This window comes from Lepisma saccharinum, chromosome 15, assembly GCF_977018435.1.
Source record: "Lepisma saccharinum chromosome 15, izLepSacc3.1, whole genome shotgun sequence".
NCBI lineage: Eukaryota > Metazoa > Arthropoda > Insecta > Zygentoma > Lepismatidae > Lepisma > Lepisma saccharinum.
In genome coordinates this window covers 15406240-15431722 of record NC_139243.1, presented here as the reverse complement: position 1 = coordinate 15431722, position 25483 = coordinate 15406240, and the positions used below count along the sequence as shown (strand labels likewise).

The 25483-nt window shown below is 36.3% G+C and overlaps 1 protein-coding gene across 1 annotated transcript in view; it reads left to right on the top strand.

Moving 5' to 3' along the window:
- Positions 1-25098, top strand: part of LOC145999132 (uncharacterized) — a 66916-nt gene extending 41818 nt beyond the window's left edge. Inside the window, exons 4-6 of the mRNA XM_083136066.1 lie at positions 13422-14089; positions 15350-15470; positions 23610-25098. Coding sequence (XP_082992192.1) covers positions 13422-14089; positions 15350-15470; positions 23610-24744 — 1924 coding nt within the window. The 3' untranslated portion in view covers positions 24745-25098. The remainder of the gene's footprint in view (positions 1-13421; positions 14090-15349; positions 15471-23609) is intronic.
- The last annotated feature ends 385 nt before the right edge of the window (positions 25099-25483 follow it).

Below are 25483 nucleotides of genomic sequence, written 5' to 3'. Positions count from 1 at the left end.
TTAAAACACCAAATCAATTAATCAAAACATGATGAAGTTGATTGTGTAAATTTGAGTTTGAAATTCTTACACAATTAACAATTTATTGTAGAATATTATATTCCGTAACATTTATGACTTCTGTTTGTACATGTATTTCAAGCCTGAGTATGTGAAATGGCAAATGTAAAGTCCACACCTTAAATAGAATATATTAAATAGTGTATATTCCATACCGTTTCATTGAGGTATTTCCACCCATTTCAACGAGGTCATGACACCCACCAACTACGATTTCGATTAAATTTGGTATACACCCTTCCTTTATGGTTGAAAGAAACCTCCTAAATTTTTTTCACTCTATCTCAAACGGTTTTAGTTTTACAACACTTTGAAATGTCGTCAAGTCAGTGTTGTCTGTCACTCTTTGAGACCCTCAACACAAGATACCCTTGCTTATATTTTATTTCTTTTCTCCTTAACCAATCATCAGATCTCTTTGAAATTTTACACAAAGTTCAATGAAATATTGAGGATTTCAGAAAAAAATACATCAGCACTCAAAAAATTATACAAATGCCTATAAATAGACTAATAATGGATTTATAGCCTAATTTTTGTGGTGGGAAAACTAGGTTACGAAAATCTGAATTTTCATCATGTGGGTATGATGGAACCAAAAACTTTTGATGTTGAAAATTATTGCAAAGACATGCTCTTTCTCTACAAAAAATTAAGTTTGTTTTTTTTATTTCTTCTAACGAAAATTTCATGATTTTTGGAAATTGCCTAAAATTTCAGGGTCAATCCATAGCAAATGGTCCAGCACTGGTCGCTCGACCATTTTAAATTTTTTTTCATTTGTTTGTCATTGTAACCTCTGTACAAGGGTAGTTCAAAACAGGCATTATTTTTCTAAAACTAGACTTCGTTTGAAAATGGCGGCCATTTTTGTTTCATGACTTACAACATTTTTGGCCTATGCAGACAGTTGCGATAATTATGATAACTCAGCTAAGAAAAATTATAGAAATCTGGGGTAAAAAACATTGTTTTCAGTACATTTCAGGCTACATTTTACGTTCCGTATCTTTTTTCACCACATCCAATGCAAATGGCTGAAATTTAGGGTCAAAACTGACTGATATTCAATTTTCAAGTCAAATCAATGTATAGGATATATTTTTAGAGGAAACATGTACATCCAAAGTTTCAGCAGAAAATATTTGATACACAGCCGTCAGTGGTGTACGCAAGGGGGGTGGTTATGGGATTTAAACCCCCCCCCCCTTGAGCTTTTGAAATGTTATGAAAAATGTGCAAAAAATTAAAAATGGCCAATGCATCACAGTCAAAAATCTGCGACAATACTACTACTACTACAAATAATAATAATAATAATTTGAATTATTATTCTTATGCAGCACAGAGAAAATCACAGCATTCCAAACACACGCGTCTTTCTTGAAAATAATCACGAATTCTTGAAAATAAAATATGAGGGCGACTATGATTTAAAAGAGAAAAAAGTTGTCTTGTATCTCAGCTGCAACAATGTTCAATGTCCAATGAACATGTATTTTTTGTGTGCGAACAATGAGCATTAACTAAATAAATTTCTTGGTTCGATATAAGCGGCTAATGCATAGACAAAGGCTAGGCAGACAAGAATAGTCACCAGTCACCTTCCCATTGTTTATCGCGGCACGGCACGTTTGAATTTCTGAATTCAGATGACAATAAGCTTAACTATTTAAAAATGCTTTGTTGGTAAGAACAGTGACACAATCCAGATGTGAATTATCGGGGACAAAACTGGAAAAATTACAACCAATTCCAGGAATCGAACCTGGATCTCCCACGTGGTTGTTAGATGCCCTACAGGCCAGACCCTTTGGATGAATTCCATACTTTGATTATTTCAGTTTATTTTAATATATTTTTTTTGTTTTTATGTATTTTCTTCGCACTTAAAATGTCTCACCTCGTTGACTACACAATTATTTCGTAACAAACAAAGAAAATGCTCCCTAGAATTTGTTAAAAATCGCATGACTAGAAAGTAATTTCGTTCTATTAAATAAAAAATAAATACTATATTTATGTAGACTTCTACTACTTAATATTAATAGTTGTATTAGTAATATTACTAGTAGTAATTCAAGTAATTAATTATGAGCATTATAATTTTATTAGGGGTATTATTATTTAATTAAAGTATAATAAAACAATGGTAATGTGAATTTAGATAAAGTTTTAGAAACAACCCCCCCCCCCCTTGATGAAATCCTGCGTACGCTACTGACAGCCGTACATGCCTTTTCTTTGATAATAGCTACAAACGGGCTTTCTATGCCATTCGTATGTTGCAATTAATTAATACGTACAATAATTGTAATTGCATGATAGTTAATTAAAAGTAAATAATTATAATTGTAAGTAATAACGTAAATTTGTCTGCTTTTACCAAGCTTCCCCCTGTTGTAACTTTATCATATAATATCAATCTCGAAATTTTTTACAGGTACCTCTTTATGCAGTAAATATAAAATTTTATTAGGTGACCAACCAGATATTTGTTTGATTTCAGTTTTATGTCAACTTAATGCACGGAAGGCTAATTGAGATTAGACCAACAGTTTATTAAAGTGGGATCCGAACCAGTATGTGCGTCCACTGGGTATCGAACCAGGGACCCCTTGGTTACAAAACGTCGATGTAACCACTATGCCATCGGGAAGACCTTTCGAACCAGACACATTTTTGGAGCCCAAATATTGAGAAAAATTAGCATTTTCAAAGAGTTTTAACTTAATGTGGAAACCAGTAACAGAGCTCAAATATTTTCTGCTGAAACTTTGAATGTACGAGGTATGGCTAGAAAAAAAACGGATTGGTGTTGCTGGCGACAAACGGCAAGCGCGTCAAGGTCAAGCGGTGCATGAGTGTATAACGTGATATCCTGCCTATCGACTGTGTGATTTCCCAGGGTGCGCGGCGCTCAGTTCTGCTATAGCTTGTCGACGAAGTGAACCGTACATCTGTGCTCCGTCGGCAAAATGTTAAGTGTGAAAGTGGAACAGCGTATCAATGTGAAGTTTCTTATGAAACTCGGAAAATCTGCCACAGAAACTTATGGTTTGTTGAAGGAAGTATTCGGAGATGAGTGTTTATCACGTGCGCAAGTGTTTGAGTAGTTTCAAAGGTTTAAAGAGGGACGAGAAGTGATTGCAGACAACTCGCGTCCTGGACAGCCTTGTACATCGAAAACTGAATCAAACATTACAAATGTCGGTGAATTGATTCGAGAGGATTGTCGCTTGAGTATTCGAGCTATTGCAAAACAACCAACATTATTACATTAAGGTGCTGACGACCCTTCGTGAGCGAGTAAGAAGACGTCGACCTGATTTGTGGAAAAGCAAGTCATGGATTCTTCATCAGGACAATGCTCCTGTCCATACGGCATTGTCAGTCAAGGCTTTTTTGGCCAAGCATGGGATCCCAGTGTTAGAACATCCACCCTATTCGCCGGGTATCACTCCGTGCGACTTTTTTTTATTCCCAAAGGTCATATCAGCACTGAAAAAAAAACAGATTTATGACCGTAGAACCTGTGAAAACAAAAGCGACTGAAGTCATGAACATGGTTTCAGAAAATGATTTACATCACTGCTTCCACAAATGGAAGATTCGTATGGAGTGGTGTATCGATAGTTCAGGGGAGTACTTTGAAGGGGATAATGTTCGTATTGTACAAAATTACCAATAAAAGATTTTGTAGCAACAGTCCGGTTTTTTTCTAGCCACATCTTGTACATGTTTCCCCTAAAAAAAATTATAGCTCTGATATTTCATTGCTTACCTACTAAAAAAAATATATCCTATACATTGATTTCCCTTGAAAATTGAATATCAGTCAGTTTTTACCCTAAATTTCAGCCATTTGCATTAGATGTGGTGAAAATAGATACGGAACATAAAATGTAGCCTGAAATGTACTGAAAACAATGTTTTTTACCCCAGATTTCTATAATTTTTCTTAGCTGAGTTATCATAATTATCGCAACTGTCTGCATAGGCCAAAAATGTTGTAAGTCATGAAACAAAAATGGCCGCCATTTTCAAACTAAATCTAGTTTTAGAAAAATAATGCCTGTTTTGTACTACCCTTGTACAGGGGTTACAACGACAGACAAATGAAAAATTTTAAAAATGGTCGAACGACCAGTGCTGGACCATTTACTATGGATTGACCCTGAAATTTTAGGCAATTTCCAAAAATCATGAAATTTTCGTTAGAAGGAATAAAAAACAAAAAACTTTATTTTTTGTAGAGAAAGAGCATGTCTTTGCAATGATTTTCAACATCAAAAGTTTTTGGTTCCATCATGCCCACATGATGAAAATTCAGATTTTCGTAACCTAGTTTTCCAACCACAAAAATTAGGCTATAAATCCATTATTAGTCTTTTTATAGGCATTTGTAAATTTTTTTGAGTGCTGATGTATTTTTTTTCTGAAATCCTCAATATTTCATTGAACTTTGTGTAAAATTTCAAAGAGATCTGATGATTGGTTAAGGAGAAAAGAAATAAAATATAAGCAAGTGTATCTTGTGTTGAGGGTCTCAAGAGTGACAGACAACACTGATTTGATGACATTTCAAAGTGCTGTAAACCTAAAACTGTTTGAGATAGAGTGAAAATAATTTAGGGGGTTTCTTTCAACCATAAAGAAAGGGTGTATACCAAATTTAATCGAAATCAGAATTTATGGGTGTCAAAATCTTAGTTTTTGCATTGATTTGATGTGGAATGACCCTGAATTAAGTTATAATTTTTGGATCCAATGGAATCACACAGACCCATTATTTTTTAAATATGTGTGGTTGTTGGGAAAGGCGGTAATACATAAGGTTGAAATAGATAACCCATCTACTTGTACCTTTGAAATTTTGGAAAGTTTGCCATGAAAACTGGGAATTATACTTGAAATTTATCATGATCCAACATTGACCATATTGTATGTTGATCTAGTAGAGTTCCTCTTTATCACTTTTGTACAAAGATCTGTACCATTATTTTTTTCCCCCCCAATACCCAGCTGCGGTGGCTCAGTCGGTAACGCGTGTGACTACCATGCTCAAGGTCCCGGGTTCGATCCCTTGCCGGTTCAAATCCGGGAACTTTTCTAACGGTGGAAGCAGCCCCGGCACCCACCCAGCATCGAATAACATGGGTACCTGGGGAAAACCCTGGGGGGTAAAGGCGGTCAGGAGTCTGATGCTGATCACATCACCCCCACTCACGACCGGATCAAGAAAGTGTGGGGCATTACCCCCACACCCCCTATACGCCTTCATGGCGTGGTGCTATGCACAGGGGAACACTTTACTTTTTTTTACCCAGCTGCACTGTACCTTTTGGAATTTTCTTTTACTCACATTGTTCAGGGATAGATATTTTAAATGCTCAATGAACTTTGAAGTGTATCATTAGTATTAAACAGTAGTAATTTCATTCTCCATATATTGTGAGTCCTATATTAGATGCATACTTTTTTACATAAAGGATTTTCTTCAATTCTGTACCCTAAGCATGGGTTTTCAAAGGCAAAACGATCTGTTGTTGAATGCAGACAAATATAGTGAGTTTCCTTTTCAAGGAAGAAAATAGCTAATGGAATGGGGTGTGGGAGTGGGTCATTTTTCAGTCAGTAAAATAGTGTTCAAGAGTTCGGCATGTTTTCACAGTCACTGACTAACAGCCTGTCAACCAAAAAGTGTGAGTCCACGGACACTCTAGTTCTTTGGTTGAAGCCAAGAATCAAAAGGTAACACTTGTTCCAGTGGAATTCCTTCTGGAAAATGTAGAACACTGGAGAACTGGCATTCTGTGATTACAGATGCATATCCTGATGGTGATCCATACTTGTCTTTTTGAAACATACTAAAGTTCAGTGCTTGAAAAATCTTCATTGGAGCCAGGTGCCAGCTCTGAAAATCAGGCACCAGGAAAGAAAATCAATGGCTAATGAAAATACGGCAATATTACAGAAAGACATCACAGTCGCCAGGCGACCAGAATTTTTCGAACCCTGCTAAAGATTTTGTCGTTCTATGAATCTTTTGTTTCTTGATTTAAACAATGAAGACATAAAATTGTTGTTTGATAAAAGGTTTGCAGTTTATGTGTCTTCATTTCTTTCTCTGCTTTTACTGGGGAATTTATCATATGTCACTGTTCAGCATATTAAGAACAATTTTTACAGAACACAGAGACAATAAACCCCACCAAGCGACTCCTTTACATCTTCCTAGCCCAAAGTTGAGTATCCCCACACCAGAAGGTGGCAAGATTCCAAGAATTTTTAGTATCGGCATTCACATTCAATAACAAATCTGGAGTCTGGCCTGTCCAATTTTGACTGTCAGAGCTAAAGCTCTATGTTCTCACACCTACACTGGGCTATAAATCTAAGTTAATTCTTTCATCAAATACAGCATACTTTGCATATTTATGAATTTGTATATACCTAATTTATTTGTATCTAATTAGTATACAATTTGGGGGAGATAGCATTTAATTTTATTCTGTCACTATTTTTGCTTTGGTACTGCACCAGTATTGAGCAAATATATTATCAGTAATCAGAAGGCTCCACTTTTAAAGTAGCTTCTCTATAGCTACAGCCAATGATCGGAAGCAGCGAGCTACTTGTAGCATCACTGCTGTAGTAGGTACAAAATTTGTAGTGGTAGCTGTAGAGGTGCTACATTTTGAAAATTGTAGATGTAGCCGCAGCGTAGCTACAAAATTCCTGTAGTTGTAGCGAATTTGCTACAACTACATATCTTCTGAGTTTTGAGGAAAATTTTGATTGTGACTACAGCGTCCAAGAAATATTCAACAATAACTCTTTTGCAGGTGGTTCATGAAGACAGTGTCTATTAAATGGAAATACGAATAATCTAGATTATAAATATCTTGATATCGCAGATTATAGATATCGGCGTAATTTATTTCATTAGTACAGAATAAATCTAATATCCAGATAACTAAACTGAACTGGCATATATGAATATATTCTGGCTAACAGCTACATTTTTTGAGCTGCATCGTTATTTTAGGGAGAAAAATGCCTCATTTGCACCACCCCAGGAACAAATCCTGTGGATTTCTGTGGTGTAAGAGACAGGTAAACGTCATAAATTACTGTGTAAAACACATCTTGCAGTGTAAAAATGAGCGATCGATGGATGGACAATGACAAAGCAGTAGTGCCAGCATTCAACGGCTCAGTACGTTAACAGCATTGACCATTGTTAGTACATAGGATGTCACTAGCAAGAAATTATTGTTACAAGAATGATAGCCGTACAATTATTTTTGTCATAATATTTGTTCCCAAATTTGAAAATTGCAATAAGTTTAGAACACTTGGGTTTACACATTAGTTTCCTCAATATATTTTATAATATTGTACAAATATAAGAGTTATTGACTTTTCTGCAGAAACTATAATTTTCTTTAGTTAATATACAGTTTCCAAATGTATGTATTTATTCTAATTTTATGTCACTTTTCTGTAACATTTATTAATAATGACAATGAGGATGAATGGTTTATTTTGTTATTCTTTTATCTGTAGTCACTTTTTGCCACTTTTGGCTAATTGTGAGAATGAGGAAGAATGATGTATTATGGTGGTGATGAGCAGTGTGGGTAATGCAGGAGCAGGGGGATTCATCCTCCCAACTCGGCATCTTTCCTAGTTTTTCTTTTGATTCCACTTTATGCACAGATCATCTAATCGAGACTGGATCCGAATCACTGGTGCCCATGGAGTACAAGGTGACAAAATTTCCATTGTGTCTTCAGGGAAGCATTCCCAACAGGAAACTTAATGTAAAGCATTGCTCCACCTGTTGCTCATTTAGCTGTACCAAAGAAGCACCCCCCCCCCAGCTATTTGCAATGTTAGAGCAAACATCTAACAAATTACAGGGTAATAAATAACGATCTGTTTTCCATAAAGTACAATTACCATACTAGGGGCTTCTTTTAAATATCCATGTGGTTGTTTCATGTTTTTTTTTCTCTTATGCAGAAGTAGCGTAAAAGTATCAAAGTAGTGAGTAGCATAGTGAGCTACTTTTTGTTCAATGTAGCTGTAGCTAAGCTACATTTTTGGACTAGTAGCGATAGCTGTAGCGAGCTACTTTTAAAATGTAGCGTTCTGATCACTAGCTACAGGTAATCTTCCAAGAATGTAGCTTTGTTACAGCTACATATACATTTTCCAAAAGGCACTTTGTTCTGTGTGATTCTGGCCGCTTGACTACTTTTCCATAAGAAATAAACCAACAATGTGGATATTAAAAATAATTGCTTAGCACTTGTACTTACTAGATAATAGGTTCCGTTATTATTAATATGAGATTCTCAATAACAACAGGCACCAAATAGAAATATTAATGTACATTGATAATATCTTTAAAAACAATTTATTTTCTCAACCTGTGGTGCAACAGCCTGTAAGGGTCAGGGCCTACGTAATGACTGCCTGCCTCACTCCCACATGCCTCCGCAGAGGTTGGCAATAATCCAACCAGCTATGGAATGTTGTGTGGTCAGAACAACAAACCCCCAGCGTTGTTGCAGGTCTCCTTGACTGTGTTGTGCTACCCATTCATAGCTCCCCAATTTTCTCACGATGTTGGGTGGCCATGGTCCCATGAACTCACCTAAATTTCATGATTAAAGTTGTTACACTTACCTCAGGAAACTTGAAGCACCATGCTTTCCATACCCTGAGCCCAAAGCCTGATGTCTTAGATGACATTGCCACACAAATGCATTTGCTAGTAGGTAATAACAAAAGAGTATCCTTGTGGAGATGGCCATTTTTAACATTGCCCAGGAAAAACATGTGATACTTATGTATTGATGATCATTTCACTAAATTGATAACTTTAAAAGAAATTAAAAAAAAATGTCACACTAATGTTTTAAATATCAGAATACTTTACCCAGAATTTTGAACTCTGGGAGTGTGGACTCAAAATAAAAGCACGTGCAGGCATGTTCAAAACTCAGGAAACCTTAAATATGTGAAGCTCTATTTTCCAATTGTCCAATGTTTTCAAAGAGATTTGCCCTTTTACAATGACTTTTTCTAATTTTACCTGTAAATATGTAGAGAATATTTATAGAAGCAATTTGTAATTTCTATGGCTTTTATCTTTATAAGGATTTACAGTCTTGAAAGCATTGTAAAGAAAGAGAAGGGTGAATGGTAACATGTATTTGTAATGTGTAGCTGAAAATGTCAGGCGAATACAACACCTAAATCATTTTCTGAATTATTTGAGGCATCCCCCAGTTTCAACTACTGTGAATGAGTTACTTTTCCCAACCTGCAAAAGACTTCCAAGTGTGAGGTCATGTAAGACCAGAGGTCAAACTTGAACACTGAGCAGGGGTGCCTACATGCACGGCTCATGATGCATCTTGACTCATTCTTTTAGTCAAAAGAACATGATTTAACTAAAAGAGCAAATAATAAGTTCACATTCATGTGATGCCTCTCAGGGTATTGGGTAATATCTCTCTGTTAGTTCGTCAAATAAAAATCAATGTTAAGTTTTCACTATGAAAAGAAAGTATATTTTACTTTTCACTATGAAAAGAAAGTATATTTTACTTCCTTTACAAACTAAATAACAGTTGGGCTGAAAAGTTCATAGGCTGACTCATAGATGGCGTTACTAGAATTAAATCCATGTGATTTTTACTTAGTACTAACCTTCAAAAGATACATGTATAAATTTCACAGCTGCCGGATAATTAGTTCGTGAGATATAGCATTGTGAGTGAAGCAGCTTTTGTTATTGTGAAAAAATGGATAAAAAAGAATTTCGTGTGTTAATAAAGCATTGCTTTTTGGCGAAAAAAAATACTGTTGAAGCCAAGGCTTGGCTTGATAAACATTATTCGGACTCTGCACCAGGAAAATCAACCATTGAGAAGTGGTTTGCTAAATTTAAACGAGGCTAAATGAGCATCGAAGACGATGCACGCAGTGGACGCCCCAAAGAGGCTGTTACCGATGAAAAAATCAAAAAGGTCCACAAAATAATTTTAAATGATCGTAAAGTAATATTATCAAAAAGGGCCAGACCATCAACAGCGATTATTACATAGCGTTGTTGGAGCGTTTAAAGGATGAAATCACGAAAAAACGGCCCCATTTGAAGAAGAAAAAAGTGCTGTTTCATCAAGACAATGCACCGTGTCACAAATCAATGAAAACGATGGCAAAATTATATGAATTAGACTACGAATTGCTTCCCCATCCACCATATTCTCCAGATCTGGCCCCCAGTGACTTTTTCCTGTTTGCAGACCTTAAAAGAATGCTCGCTGGAAAGAAATTTAGCACTGATGAAGAGGTAATCGCCGAAACTGAGGCCTATTTCGAGGCTAAAGAGAAATCGTACTATAAAAATGGCATCGAAAAATTGTATGACCGCTATAATCGTTGTATCGCCCTTAAAGGCAACTATATTGAATAATAAAATCGAATTTTGTCAAAAAAATATTTTTTACTATGTTAGCCTACGAACTTTTCAGCCCAACTGTTACTTATGAACCTAACATAAAATCCATTTCACTCCAAGAAATTAAACTTCTTATAATTCAACTTGATCACTCTATTCCAACTCCAAGCCCAAACTTCAAAATCAAGACAAAACACAATCGTAATTGCCATGGCAACAGCTCTTAACAAGATAAGTATATACAAGTTAGTCACTATCCTGACATTATCAGTGATAGGTAATTACAAAAATTAAGATTAAAGAACAATAAACATTTGTACAAGAGAGAAGGTAATTAATAACAATAAATAGGGAAAGGACGTGTCAATCTGCATCGTGGGAATTTTTTGGGGGACAAAATTTTATAGTTTAGCTACCTATTTTCACACAAAAATGGGGAAATCTTTTTGTTTGATTGACTTATTGATTTGTAGTTGTGTTTATTAACTTTTCTTCCTACCTGTAGTTGATCGCAGCTATTGGGTTGAAATGAAAAACCACCAATTAAGCCTTTAAAATATGTTTGAAAGGGAGGGGCTGTGCTGATTGCATTAATACAAGGTTAGTCAAGCAGATAAACTGATAAGAATTAGGTTCAGTACACTAAAAATGACAGTGAGCCTGAGCAGTGTTGTATGTTTTATGTTGGCAAACATGAAAGTGAGACCCTCGTGGCAAAGTGGTTAGCACATCATGCTACATCACCAGAGGTTGCGGGTTCTAATCCCGCAATGGGCATGAATGTTTGTGTCATCCTCATCTTTGCAAATTAGCCAAAAGTGGCACAAAAAGTGAAGTAAAATAAAGCAAATCAACCAATCAATGAAAGTGAGTCAGACTTTTTCTTCCTTTAGTCTTTCAATTTCAACTTCAATGAAAGGTTTTGATTGTCATGTGCGTTTCAATTGTTGGCATCTCGGCCAGTGGTAAACTGTCTGGTGTTTCTCTGTGGTAGTTCTGAGTCAGCTCGGAACTTCCGACTTGCGGACTGGCGGACTTCAGTTACAGTGTTGGATGATTTCAAACACTTTTTTTTTGCTTGTATATGTTCCTGTGCTAAGACTGACTGGATAATTGTAACATAATGTCAGCTTTTTTAATATTTTTATTTATTTTTTATAAATGAAATCAAATTATCGACATTCAAACAAAAATCAATTACTGAATGTTTATCCAAAGTATATTTATCTATGTGGGGGGTATGAAGAACATTTGGGGAGGGGGGGTGGGGCAATTTGATGAATGATTTTTTGGGGATGCATCCTCGATGCATTCCTGGCACTGAGAGTGAGAACGAGGCCTAGATAGAGTTGAGAAGCTGAGGCTATGCAAGGCTGGAGGTTGACCTTGAGCTTTGACACTGTGCAGTGGTAGCCCTAAGTCAAATGGCCATCTCTGGTCACAAGTAGATATAAAAAAGGTAAAGTGCTCCCCTGTGCTTAGCACCATGCCATGAAGGTGTATAGGGGGTGTCGGGGCAATGCCCCTCACTTTCTTGATCTGGTCATGAGTGGGGCTGATGTGATCAGCATCATGCTCTTGACCACCTTTACCCCCATTGTTTCCCCCAGGCACCCATGTCATTTGATGCTGGGTGGGTGCCTGGCCCGCTTCCAACTTACCTTGCAACAGAATGCATGAATGTAAATGTGAGAGGGAATGACAACATATTGTTACACTATTGCTATGCACAAAGCTTTATGGCCAACCTAATGAAAAAACAACAAAAATGTGAATATTTTTGACTAAATGGTAAAGGAATATTAATATTCATTCTTGAAAAAATAATATATGAGGGTTATTTTTTAAGTAAGGTCCATTTTGCAATAAAAACGAAATAAAGGTTTAAAAATATATATATATATATATATATATATATATATATATATATATTCTGAATTTAAATACACTTCTCTATTTTCCTACATAATTTCCTTGCCGGTTTAGACATTTTCGTAATGAACTAAGAGTTTTTGGATACCCTTTTCATAGAACTCTCCTGCCTGTGATGATAGCCAGTCACTAATGGAAGCAGAGTTACTTGTTGGTCCTTGCGGCAAGAAGTCCACAGTTGCCATGATGCTGCTCAAAGAATGCCAGGACCTTGCATGCGAACTCATCCCATGCGCAATTTCAAACTGTATTCAGAAACGGACCTTGCGCCTAGTGACTACCACCTCTTCCGTCATCTGAAGACCTTTCCGGGCAGCAAGCGTTTAGACACTCATGGAGAAGTGAAAAATGACCGTAAGTGACTGGCTATCATCACAGGCAGCAGAGTTCTATGAGGAGGGTATCCAAAAACTCATAGTTTGTTACGATAAATGTTTAAACCAGCAAGGAAATTATGTAGACAAATAGAGAAATGTATGTAAATTCAGAAAATAAATATTTCTTTGAAAAACATTTACTTGCTTCATTTTTATTGCAAAACGGACCTTACTTAAAAAATAATCCTCGTACATTAAATTAGGCACACACATGGGATGTACGTACTACGTAGAACTTTCAGCGAAAAATGGCAGGCTCGACCAGGACTCCATGGATTCCACACAGGTGAAACAGCGGAAGCGAAAAATAAGGTGAAGCTATGTTGGCTTGCTAGCTCAGTGATAGAGCAATGTCATGGAATGCCAGAGAGCCGGATTTGAGTCCTGGTCGAGCCTGCATTTTTTGTTGAATGTTCTACGTAATATTATACATGTAATTACCTTTTCATGAGTATGTCCCCATCAACAGTCTATTCTACTCTCCTTTCTTTTTGTTGATTTGCACATTTCAGTCATTTGCATTATTTACTCAGAAAGTGAAACTACATTTGTATCATATTTTTTTTCAGCTACTTAATCAAGATCTATGTGGAAGAACAGACACAAGATGTCCTAAGGTCAGTTCCATATTTGCCAGTGTCTGCAGGAAACATAAGAGAACAAGAGCAGCAAACGAAAATTACAGAATGTATCTGTAGAGAAGAAAATTTTGAGGCTGAACCTTCACCAAAAACCCTTACAAGCAAGATATTTGTTGATGTTCCCAAGGCTAATAACAGGAGAAAGCAATATATAAGTCCCATTTCCAACAACACTTTATCGGACAAGGGAGATTTGATAGACCATGAACCAGAGATGCTTTTTAATTTTTCAGTTTCCAAGAAAACTTTTGTCCATGATGATACATATATGAGTGTTCACTCAAAAGAGAAGCCTTTCAAATGTTCAATTTGCAACAAAGATTTTGTCCGTAAGGATCATCTTAATGAGCATGTGAGGGTTCACACTAAAGAGAAGCCTTTCAATTGTTCAATTTGCAACAAAGATTTTGCCCGTAAAGGAGATCTTAATCCGCATATGAGGGTTCACACTGGAGAGAAGCCTTTCAAATGTTCAATTTGCAACAAAGATTTTGCCCGTAAAGTTCATCTTAATGACCATGTGAAGGGTCACACTGGTGAGAAGCCTTTCAATTGTTCAATTTGCAATAAAAATTTTGTTCGGAAAGGAAATCTTAGTGAACATATGAATGTTCACTCAAAGGAGAAGCCTTTCAATTGTTCAATTTGCAATAAAAATTTTGTTCGGAAAGGAAATCTTAGTGAACATATGAATGTTCACTCAAAGGAGAAGCCTTTCAATTGTTCAATTTGCAATAAATATTTTGCCCGTAAAGCAGATCTTAATGTACATATGAGGCTTTACTCAAAAGAGAAGCCTTTCAGTTGTTCAATTTGCAACAGAGGTTTTGCCCATAAAGGTCATCTTAATAACCATGTGAGGGGTCACACTGGTGAGAAGCCTTTCAATTGTTCTCTTTGCAACAAAGGTTTTGCCCGTAAAGTTCATCTTAATGACCATGTGAGGGGTCACACTGTAGAGTTTTGTCCAGAAAGATCTTAATGTACATATGAATGTTCACTCAAAGGAGAAGCCTTCAAATTGTTAATTTGCAACAAAAATTTGGCTGTAAGGTTCAAGTTAATGATCATGTGAGGTGTCACACTAAAGAGATGCCTTTCGATTGTTCAAATTACAACGTAAGTTTTGCTGTAATGGCCAGCTTAATGCGTGTGTAAGGATTCACAGTATAGAGAAGCTTTTCCATTGTTGAATTTGCTAAGATGTTTTATCTGGAGGTGTACACTTAATGTACACATGAAGCTTGACAGTAAAGAGAGCTATTTTAAATGTTCAATTTTGCAACAAGGGTTTTAGAAATGAAAGACGTCTTTATTCACATATGTGCATTCATGCTAGAGAGAAGCCTTTCAATTGTTCAATTTGTAATAAATGTTTTGTCTGGAAAGATAACTTTAATAGATATGAGGATGTTTCATCTCAAAGAGAAACTGAAATTGTGACAAGATTTTTCTGTAAAGGTAACTTCAAAGTACATCTGGAGACATACACATGAAACGGAAATGTATTAATTGTTTAATTTGAATGAAATATTTTGTCTGCAAACATAAAGTTATTATATTTTGCATGTGAGGACATTACACACCAAACAGAAGTCATTAAGGAAGTATTGCAAACAGTGATCTGTATTGAATGTTTAGAAATTATACCATCAGTGTTTCTAAATGTATTTCTAAATAGAAATCTCTTGACTCTGTGCACATCTCACATGCTTTAGGATCTTGACATTTGCATTATCAGAATCAATTGACTGCACATCAGGAGGAATGTCTCTATATCTATCAGGGATCTCAACCATGCTTTCAAAAGTGCCACCAGTAGTTGAAAGATAATACCGATATTTGATTTTTAACAGACAAACCAATACTTATGCCTATTCCTTATCCAAAATACAAAACAGAGAAGGAAGCTGTCATAGCAGCACTTTCACCTGTACATTGTGACCATTGTGGAGAGGGATTTTATTTGCCTGAGCTGTACATATTGTCTCCTATGTACACATGATCATATTTTATTAGATTACATAATACAACATGTTAAACTGATATTTATAAACCACTGATGTAGCTCGTAAACATATCTTTCTCTCACCAGCTGGTGGTGCACTGAGAAAAAATAATATTGTAACATTTAATGTGAACTTAAGGCAAGGAGATACAGTTACGCACCATGTGTGCATTTATTTGAATATCGTCGGAATGGGCAATGCTACTGAAGGAAAACGTTGAGGGTACAAGAGAGTATGAATTTCTCCACTTGTGGCAGGTCGAAGCATTTTTCAAAGTTGATTATTAATCTAGGTACGACCTGTGAAAAAAAAAAATATGACTAATAAGAATTTTTGGAATCCCATGTATTCCTTATGAAGAGTCAATTTCAACATCAAGTTACAGTTAATCAAATGAGAGTTTCGACTTTTCTACTGGTCAATAACTTCTTCAAACTCCCCTCTTTCCGTTGATATCATTTTCTATTCCATCGGACGTTTGATATTCCCAAGATAACAAATCAAAAAATATTCCCATATGCCCTATGCATTTATCCTTGTCTCCTGTCAGTGGGGCCAAACCTGGTACGCATAAAAGAGCTAAATTTCACCTTTCCCTTTGCATCAATTTTTGGCAAGTTTCTCCACTGCGCTACGAACAATTGGCTGGCCACCTCTGAGTGTGTCTGCAGCTGAAGAGATCTGCAACTTTCCTTGCACTTTTTCCACCACAATGTAAGCTAGAATCAATGTGCTCTTTGATCAATGGCTTCTTGGTTCACTGCATAACAAGCACTAAAAATTGATGAATAGCATGCACGTAACAATGGCAGTCTTGATCCTTAACATTGAATAAATTGAAAATGATTAAATACGTTGTTAAATCGATTTCACCATTCTCTTTGCCAGAAAATTTTACATGATTTTCTTGTTCACTTGCCCCCTATTCCCAGTTGAATTCAAGATGTTGGATTGGGATGATGCAAGTGGTCTTCCAGTTACTTCATATGGTTCCATTCATGTACAGTGATATGTGTAGAAATTATATGGGTGGTTCCACACTTTTGAATCACACTGAATTTGTGATCAAGTTTGGGTTTGTTTTAAAGTTACTCTCAGTGAATGAGAATGAATATATTGTTTTATGCATGTTGAAGAATTCTGTAAGTTGTAACATGTAATATATTTTAAAAATTTCAATTCTTGAGAAAACGCCATATAGTTTCACTGCTTCATGTGAACTGGCAGAACCTTAAAAATATGTTTTGTTTTCTATATTGCCAGGGTGGCGACAGACCTGGAAAACCGGGAAAAGTCAGGGAATTTGAGGTGTCAAAAAAAGTCGGGGAAATGTCAAGGAATTTTGTATTGATTGACTTTTTTTAAGATATCGTTATGGAACTCTGCACGGGAACAGTAAATCTTGTTGCTAAGTTTCGGCCTCAACTTTTAGGTCCCTTTTATGCACAACACAACCACGGCACCAGAAACCAGTGATGGCAGGAGGAGAGAGAGAGAGAGAGAACTTTCTGGAGGGGCAGAAAAATGTGTTAAGCCTCTAAATATTACGTGGAAAATGCATTGAATTAACATTTTTTCTTGTCCTTATGGGAGTAGTAAGGGGACAGAACTGTCAACAGATGGAGGGGATGGGAGTGGATGGCGCCGTCCGATAGTTGTCGGACATCGTAGTAAGGCATTTTCTTGGACAAACTGAAGGAACATGGAAACATATAGGCTCCATTGATACATACGATTTTTGTCGAATATCGCCACCCGACAAAGTATCTCACTATAACATGCAACAGAAATTGCATGCATGGCACTCGTATGGAATTGATTTTTGTTGGATGTTTTCGGACTGCAACATCCAACAAAAATCGCATGCATAAACAAGAAGAGTTTTAGACTGCAAATATGCTGCTGACATTTCATTACTCTTCTGGCTCACTTCATCTTATTTACTGTAGCAGTGCTTATGAAGGTTTTCTTTCATCATCCTGACATAATACTGGTTTCGCACAAGTTAACATACGTTTATAATGACATTGCACTATTCTTAGATATCAAGAAGAATCCAACAAAACGGGATATATAATGAATACTATCATGAAAGAGTGAAACAAACTCTCATCATGAACAGAATTAATTTTGTTTGCACAAACTAAATTCTGCATTGGTGAACTTTATAGAAATTGGCAAGTGCATGCTCCCAACCTCAAGTTTACTGCAACACTAGTATTGCAATGAAATTAATGCCACACTCTTTCCTGTCTGTTTATACTCGTTAGAGGTGGTCAGTAATCTCTCATTGAGTCAAGTTAATGTCCAACATTATCAAATAATATACTAATAATAAATACGTAAATATTTTAATATCATATTTACTCGAATCATTCAATCATAAAAGCAAATCACTTTCTTCAAGAATTGACCTTTCTCTGCCAGCCCTGCTAAATTTTCACTTTCTATCTATTGATTTATACGAGGTGTGGCCAGAAAGTAATTTCCGATTAGTAGGGACATTGATTTTTCGAAACTCGAAAACCGTGAAAAATGGTAATTGCTGCGAAGTTGTGTTTCTGAATGTGCAGTGATGTCTGGACACATTTTTCGCCCATTCGAAATATCAAAATAATGTGAGTTTGGCATAAAATGTGAATTGTTGGCGGTTTTAGCGATATTTTTAAAAAGAAATGTCCTAAAACAATGAACAATTCCATGAAATCCAACATTCTTGTCTTTTCTAGGCCATGTTTGTGTACATAGAACATGCAATTTTTCCAACATTTTACTCAAGAGTAAACTATAGAGTTATACGTACGTGGAATAATTCCGACAGCCACATTAAATCATGTATTTCCCACGATTTTTTCAACTTCTATCAAAACCATTTGCATCACAGAGCAAAGTGTAAGGGTTCTAACAGGGATCGAGTCACACGGGAGCCATATCTTCAGTATTTGCGCCGCCGAGATGTGTTTTGAATTACCGAGCTAAGTACGCACCACCTGCATTTGTCGAGTGAGAAATAATGGAGCTCAGTTGTTAGGGCGTCTGACTACCATTGCAGAGATCCGGGGTCGATACCCTGTGGGGCCGAACCGGTATCTTTTCCACGTGTACAAACTGCTTCGGCACCCACCCAGCGGGTACCTGGAGGACACTTTGGGGGTAAAGGTAGCTAGGAGCGTGGTGCTGATCACATCACCCCCACCTTTGGCCGTGATCAAGAACGTGTGTGGCTCTAACTCAACCCCCCCTACATGCCTTCATGGCTTGGTGCTAAGCACAGGGGAGCACTTTACTTTTACTTCCTCAAATTTCTGTTCCAACATATCAAACTGTCACGAAAATACGTAGACCATGTGATCTACAATTTAAAATAATAGTTTAAAAGCAAAATGGAGTATTAAGTTTTGGTGTATTTTACAGAAAAATGTTCTAAAAGAAAAACGTGAATTTTGGGAAACGTAACACTAACAAGTCAAAAAAGGATAATGCCAATTTTTAGTGCCATAATATATCAGTATCTGTCATGTGAGATCGATTGATTTAATTTTTTTTGGTGCATCGCCACTTATGGTCCTTATGCACCCTTCAGTATATAGGGGGAAAATTCCATTATCTAAAAACCCTTAATTTAAAATTAAAAAGGAAGTATGGAAAATAACTTTTCCAAAATAACTTTCAAGATATCAAACTCTCACGAAGAGTCGTAGGTCCTGTGACTTACAATTTGAAACAGTAGTTTAAAAACACCATGAAGATACAATTTCAGATATTTGCCATAAAATACGCTAAAATGAAAATGTGAATTTTGGGAAAAATAACACGGAATAATTATAAATAAAAATAAAAATACACCAATTTGAAATAAATAACAAAAAATCAAGGTCCCTACCGATTTGGCATAAATGAAACAAGAATATCAGTTGTAAATTATTGCATTAGTGACAGTGAGTCCTGACCTAATTTTCAGCATATCACCACCGTTGGTCTGTCATTTGTCATAGTATGGCACTAAATTTTTGTATGCCCATGGCATATGTGTCTGACAGCAAAGACTGGAACTATCTCTACCGCAGTGTAGCTGTCATATCTTTGTCCTGCCAGAAAAAACCTCTTCAGTTAAACAAAGAGATGAAAGTCTGTACATACAAGGCAAGGGCTGTACAGGGAGTGGTCCAAGATCTCTTACCTGAAGTAATGCAAAGGGCCCGCATGTGCTCAGCTGTATGGGGTTGTGCACATTCGATTGGCCTTCCGTGAATTGTCTGCACCATCGTCTGACCATACTATCACTCACGACGTGCGATCTGCACGCCTCACACGGTGGCTCTGTGCCAAATTCTGACCGTTCAAAAATCTGATTACTACACGTGCAGTGGCGGCGATTAGGGGGGGCACACTGTGCTAAACCTTATCTACAAAGGGATATAAACTGTCTTTGCCTCCCCAGTTTTGGCACTGCCCCCCCTGGTTTTGGAACCCAATCACCGCCACGTAGGCTACATCACAGTCGGTGGGGGACTGTATGAGAGCTGCAATCTATAACCTAGAACTGTCCTAAAACGGCTGCATGCCACTTCTTCCTGCCTGCATGTGTGTGTGTGTGTGTCGCTCTCCGACCACTAGTGCTGCGTATTGGCACCATTGGAGCTTTTTTCAGGATGCCCCTCGTATATGAACTTTCAGGAGCTGTTATTAACAGAATGTTCCTGTTTTAATATGTGGTTAGCTAAATAAGGTACCTATACAATGCAATTCTATAAATTTCTTGTGTTAAATTTCTAATACCTACATACCCTTTTCGTCAGCAATAATGGTATAACTGTATGTTGTCAGTTTCACAGTACTTCACTTGGATATATTGTACTGAAGCAGAAATCCCTTTGATAGTGTAAGGAAATATGACACTTTCTTTTGTACAATTCAATTGTTTTACTTATATGCAAGAGTTAAGTTGTTTGCTTTACAAAGAAGAGAGAAGTAGCTTTATGCATCGAGAAAGGAGTCATCACTCATGGTTCTTGCAAGCAGAGGGTTCCAAACCTCAGTGGAAATAACATATAATACTGAAAATGTATAAGGAGACTGATAAATAACAAATTGTATTTCTTAATCAATCACTCTTCACTCTTACCTCATTTAGTCGCAACTTTAAAAATAATCAACCTATTTTATTTTAATCTTACTGCGTATGATAAAATTCCGTAATCCTTCCCTAGCTTGTGAATTGTAATAATTTTCCAAATTCACTATTTTGCTGTTTGAGTTCAAATCATAGTTAGTTTAGTTTGTAATTGTCAGCGAAAAATATAAATTTTGTCCTGGAAAACCTGGAAAAGTCAGGGAATTTCATTTCTGCTTGTTTGTAGCCACCCTGATTGCACTCTGTATGTAATATGCTGTCTTTTTATAATAAAACACTATATATGACTGTATTATTTATTTTATTGTGAATACTTCAAAAGATTGGTGTTGAAACACAGTTCTCAGTATTTATCACTATGAAGAACCTTTTAAATCCCAACATTAAGGTTCCATATATTATGTGCATATTTGGTTTCACATCAATGAAAATACTTTTAGTTGTTTAATTTTGAACATACTGTAGATTTTACCCATGAAGAAACTTAATATACATATAAGACTTCATAGCAAATGACTATGCAACTTTGAAAAATGTGACCTGCGCACAAGAAGAAAGGACAGCATGATACAGAAATTATCAATTTTGTCTTCCTATAGCATTCATGTGTAGTTTCTGTATAGATATTTCAACAAAATGAATGAATACTTTACTTGAACCTCAGATTTATTGAATATCATAATCAGGACAGATGTGAGACTACTTCCAATAATATTCCCCCTTTTGATCATGATGTCACAACACTGTAACAATTATACACGTTCAGTACGTTATAAAGGTGGCTCAAAAAGTCACTTAACACCCCTGGTACAAGGCCACTGCAGCGTGCAACATGGAAATGGTGATGACCAATCATTATCAGGCCAAGGGGGAACCACATTGACATCACCCACGCGTTCGGTGGCCATCTTGAATTCAACATCAGAATTTTAAATGGAAGGGGGTGATATGAAATATCAAATCAGGCTAGAATTTCACGAGAAATGATGAAGGTTTTTTCGACGTATCTTTAACCAGTAAAAAGTTATGACTGAATTCTTGTACCAATTTGCTCCTTTTTGAGGTGTTAGAAAAAATGCCTTAAAATTTGTTTAGCGCATCGGTAACACATCGAGATCAAAGTGATGTCTAGGGAGAGAAGTTCTCATGCCATTGCACACGAATTTAATGGTATACATCCATGAAGAACTGCACATTATGAATGGTTGTCGCGAACAATGTACATTGTGATGCTTCCATTGAATTAAAAGTCCTTCACAGTGACAAGGCTAATGTTTATGTTCATAAGGAAGTTCATAAACAGAATATGCAACCCTTGTTATCTGATAACTAACTTTGGACAGAAACTGCTTCACAACATTTCCATAGTGTTCTGGTGTTCCTCCCTATTGAAAAAACTCTGTAAAAAGAACCTTCTTCCATAAGCAAGGATGAAGAAACCTGTTTATTTAACAAATCCAAGTAGCTGTAAGCATTTAAGGTTTCGTTGATGGAAAATTGACTAACCAATCATGTTCCACAAAGCACGCCACACCGTTAACTTACCAGCACTAACCATTCAGCTTTGATCTGTCGAGAATGGGTTATCAGATAAAAGCATCGAATATTCTGTTTATGAACTTCCTTATGAACATAAACATTAGCCTTGTTACTGTATGCTACTCATTCATAGCTCCCCAATTTTCTCACGATGGTGGGTGACCATGGTCCCATGCACTATCCGAAATCTCATGAATAGAGTTGTTACACTAACCCCAGGAAACTTGTTCCACCATGTTTCCATACCCTGAGCCCAAGGCCTGATGTCTTAGACCACATGACCACAGTGCGAGACAAATCCATTTCCTGGTAGGTAAAAACAAAAGAGTATCCTGAAGCTTATGGAGATGGCCATTTTTAAGATTGCTCAGAAAAACATGTGATACTTATGGATTGATAATCATTTCACTGAACTAAGAACTTTTCCAAAAAAATATGTCACACTAATATTAGTGACATATTTTTTTTTTTTTAAATATCAGAATACTTTAAGTAGAATTTTGAACTCAGGGATGTGGGCACCAATATAAAGGAACATGTACAGACTGTTGAAAAAAAACCCCTGAAATATGTAAAGCTCTATTTTCCAACTGTCAAATTTTTAAAGAGAATTTTGCCCTTTTAAAATGATTTTTTTAAAATTTTACCTGTAAATATGTACAAAATATTTATAGATGCAATTTGTAATTTCTATCTTTACAAGGTATTACAATCTTGAAAACATTGTTAAGAAAGAGAAGGGTGAACTGAAACTTGTATTTGTGCCTAATAAATTTTATTGGAGTGGATTTGTGTGTAGCAGAAAATGACATGCAAATACAACACCTAAATCATTTTCGAATTATTTGAGGCATCTCCCAATTCTGACTACTATGAATGAATTACTCTTACAAATGTTCAGCCTCCAACCTGCAAGGGACTTATGAGTGTGAGGTCATCTAAGATCAGAGGTCAACCTTGAGCATAGAGTGAAGATGAGGAGGAGTTCAGAGTTCATGTAAGGCTGGAGGTTGACCTTGAGATTTGACACTGTGCAGTGACAGCCATAAGTCAAATGGGCATCTCTGGTCACAAGTAGATGTGGATGTAGTAACTCTTGTTTGCCCTGCAACAGAAAGAGGAAGAAAAGGAAGAATGAATGAATGTTACTGTGAGAGGGAATCACAATATATTGTCACACTATTGATATGCACCAAGCTTTATGGCCAACCTAATGAAAATTACAGCAAAAAAGTTAATATTTTGTGACTAAATGGTAAAAAATAAATGTTACTATTCATTCTTGAAGGAATAATATACATGTATTTACCTTTTCATGAGTAAGTCTTCATCAACAGTCTATTCTACTCCTTTCTTTTCAATGATTTGCACATGTCAGTCATTCTCATTATTTACTCAGAAAGTGAAACTACATTTATATCGTATATTTTTCAGCACCCTGATCAAGATCCACGTGGAAGAACAGGTACAAGATGTCCCATGGTCAGTTCCAGATTTACTAATGTCTGCAGGAATGTTAAGAGAACAAGAGCAGACAAAAGATGTTACAGAATGTATCAGTAGAGAAGAAAATTTTGAGGCTGAACCTTCACCAAATACCCTTGCAAGAAAGGTGTACATTGCAAGTGCCAAGGCTAATAACAGGAGCAAGCAATATATAGGTTCCATCTGTAACAAAATTTTCTCTGACGAAGGACATTTCACAGCTAATACACCAGAGATGCCTCTCAATTGTTCAGTTTCCAAGGAAGTTTTTGTCCATGAAGCTGGCCGTAATATTGTTATGAGTGCTCGCATCAAAGAGAAGCCTTTCAATTGTTCAATTTGCAATAAATATTTTGCCAGTAAACATAATCTTAATGGGCATATGATGGTTCACACTAAAGAGAAGCCTTTCAATTGTTCAATTTGCAACAAAGATTTTGCCCGTAAATTTCATCTTAATGATCATATGATGGTTCACACTAAAGAGAAGCCTTTCAATTGTTCAATTTGCAACAAAGATTTTGCCCGCAAATGTCATCTTAATGAGCATATGAGGGTTCACACTAAAGAGAAGCCTTTCAATTGTTCAATTTGCAACAGACATTTTGCCCATAAAGGAGATCTTAGGTTACATATGAGGGGTCACACCAGAGAAGAGCCTTTCAATTGTTCAATTTGCAACAAAGATTTTGCCCGTAAAGATAGTCTTAAAGAGCATATGAGGGTTCACACTGGTGAGAAGCCTTTCAATTGTTCAATTTGCAATAAATATTTTGCCAGTAAACATAATCTTAATGAGCATATGAGGCTTCACACTGGTGAGAAGCCTTTCAATTGTTCAATTTGCAACAAAGATTTTGCCAGTAAATCTCTTCTTAATAGGCATATGAGGGTTCACACTAAAGAGAAGCCTTTCAATTGTTCAATTTGCAACAAAGATTTTGCACGTAAGTTTTCTCTTAATGAGCATATGAGGGTTCACACTAAAGAGAAGCCTTTCAATTGTTCAATTTGCAACAAAGATTTTGCACGTAAGTTTTCTCTTAATAAGCATATGAAGGTTCACACTAAAAGGAGATCTTAGGATACATGTGAGGGGTCACACTTGAGAGAAGCCTTTCAATTGTTCAATTTGCAACAAAGGTGTTGCCCATAAACATTATCTTAATGAGCATATGAGGGTTCACACTGGTGAGAAGCCTTTCAATTGTTCAATTTGTAACAAAGATTTTGCACGTAAGTTTTCTCTTAATGAGCATATGAGGGTTCACACTAAAGAGAAGCCTTTCAATTGTTCAATTTGCAACAAAGATTTTGCACGTAAGTTTTCTCTTAATGAGCATATGAGGGTTCACACTAAAGAGAAGACTTTCAAATGTTCAATTTGCAACAAAGCTTTTGCTCGAAAAGGAGATCTTACTGTACATATGAGTGTTCACTCAAAAGAGAAGCCTTTCAATTGTTCAATTTGAAACAAAGATTTTGCCCATAAAGGAGATCTTAGGATACATGTGAGGGGTCACACTGGAGAGAAGCCTTTCAATTGTTCAATTTGCAACAAAGGTGTTGCCCATAAACATTATCTTCATGAGCATATGAGGGTTCACACTGGTGAGAAGCCTTTCAATTGTTCAATTTGTAACATAGATTTTGCCCGTAAAGTTCATCTTAATGAGCATATGAGGGTTCACACTAAACAGAGAATTTTTATTTGTTCAATTTGCTATAAAAATTTTGCCCGTAAAGATGATCTTACTGTACATATGAGTGTTCACTGAAAGGAGAAGCCTTTTAGTTGTTCAATATGCAAGAAAGGTTTTACC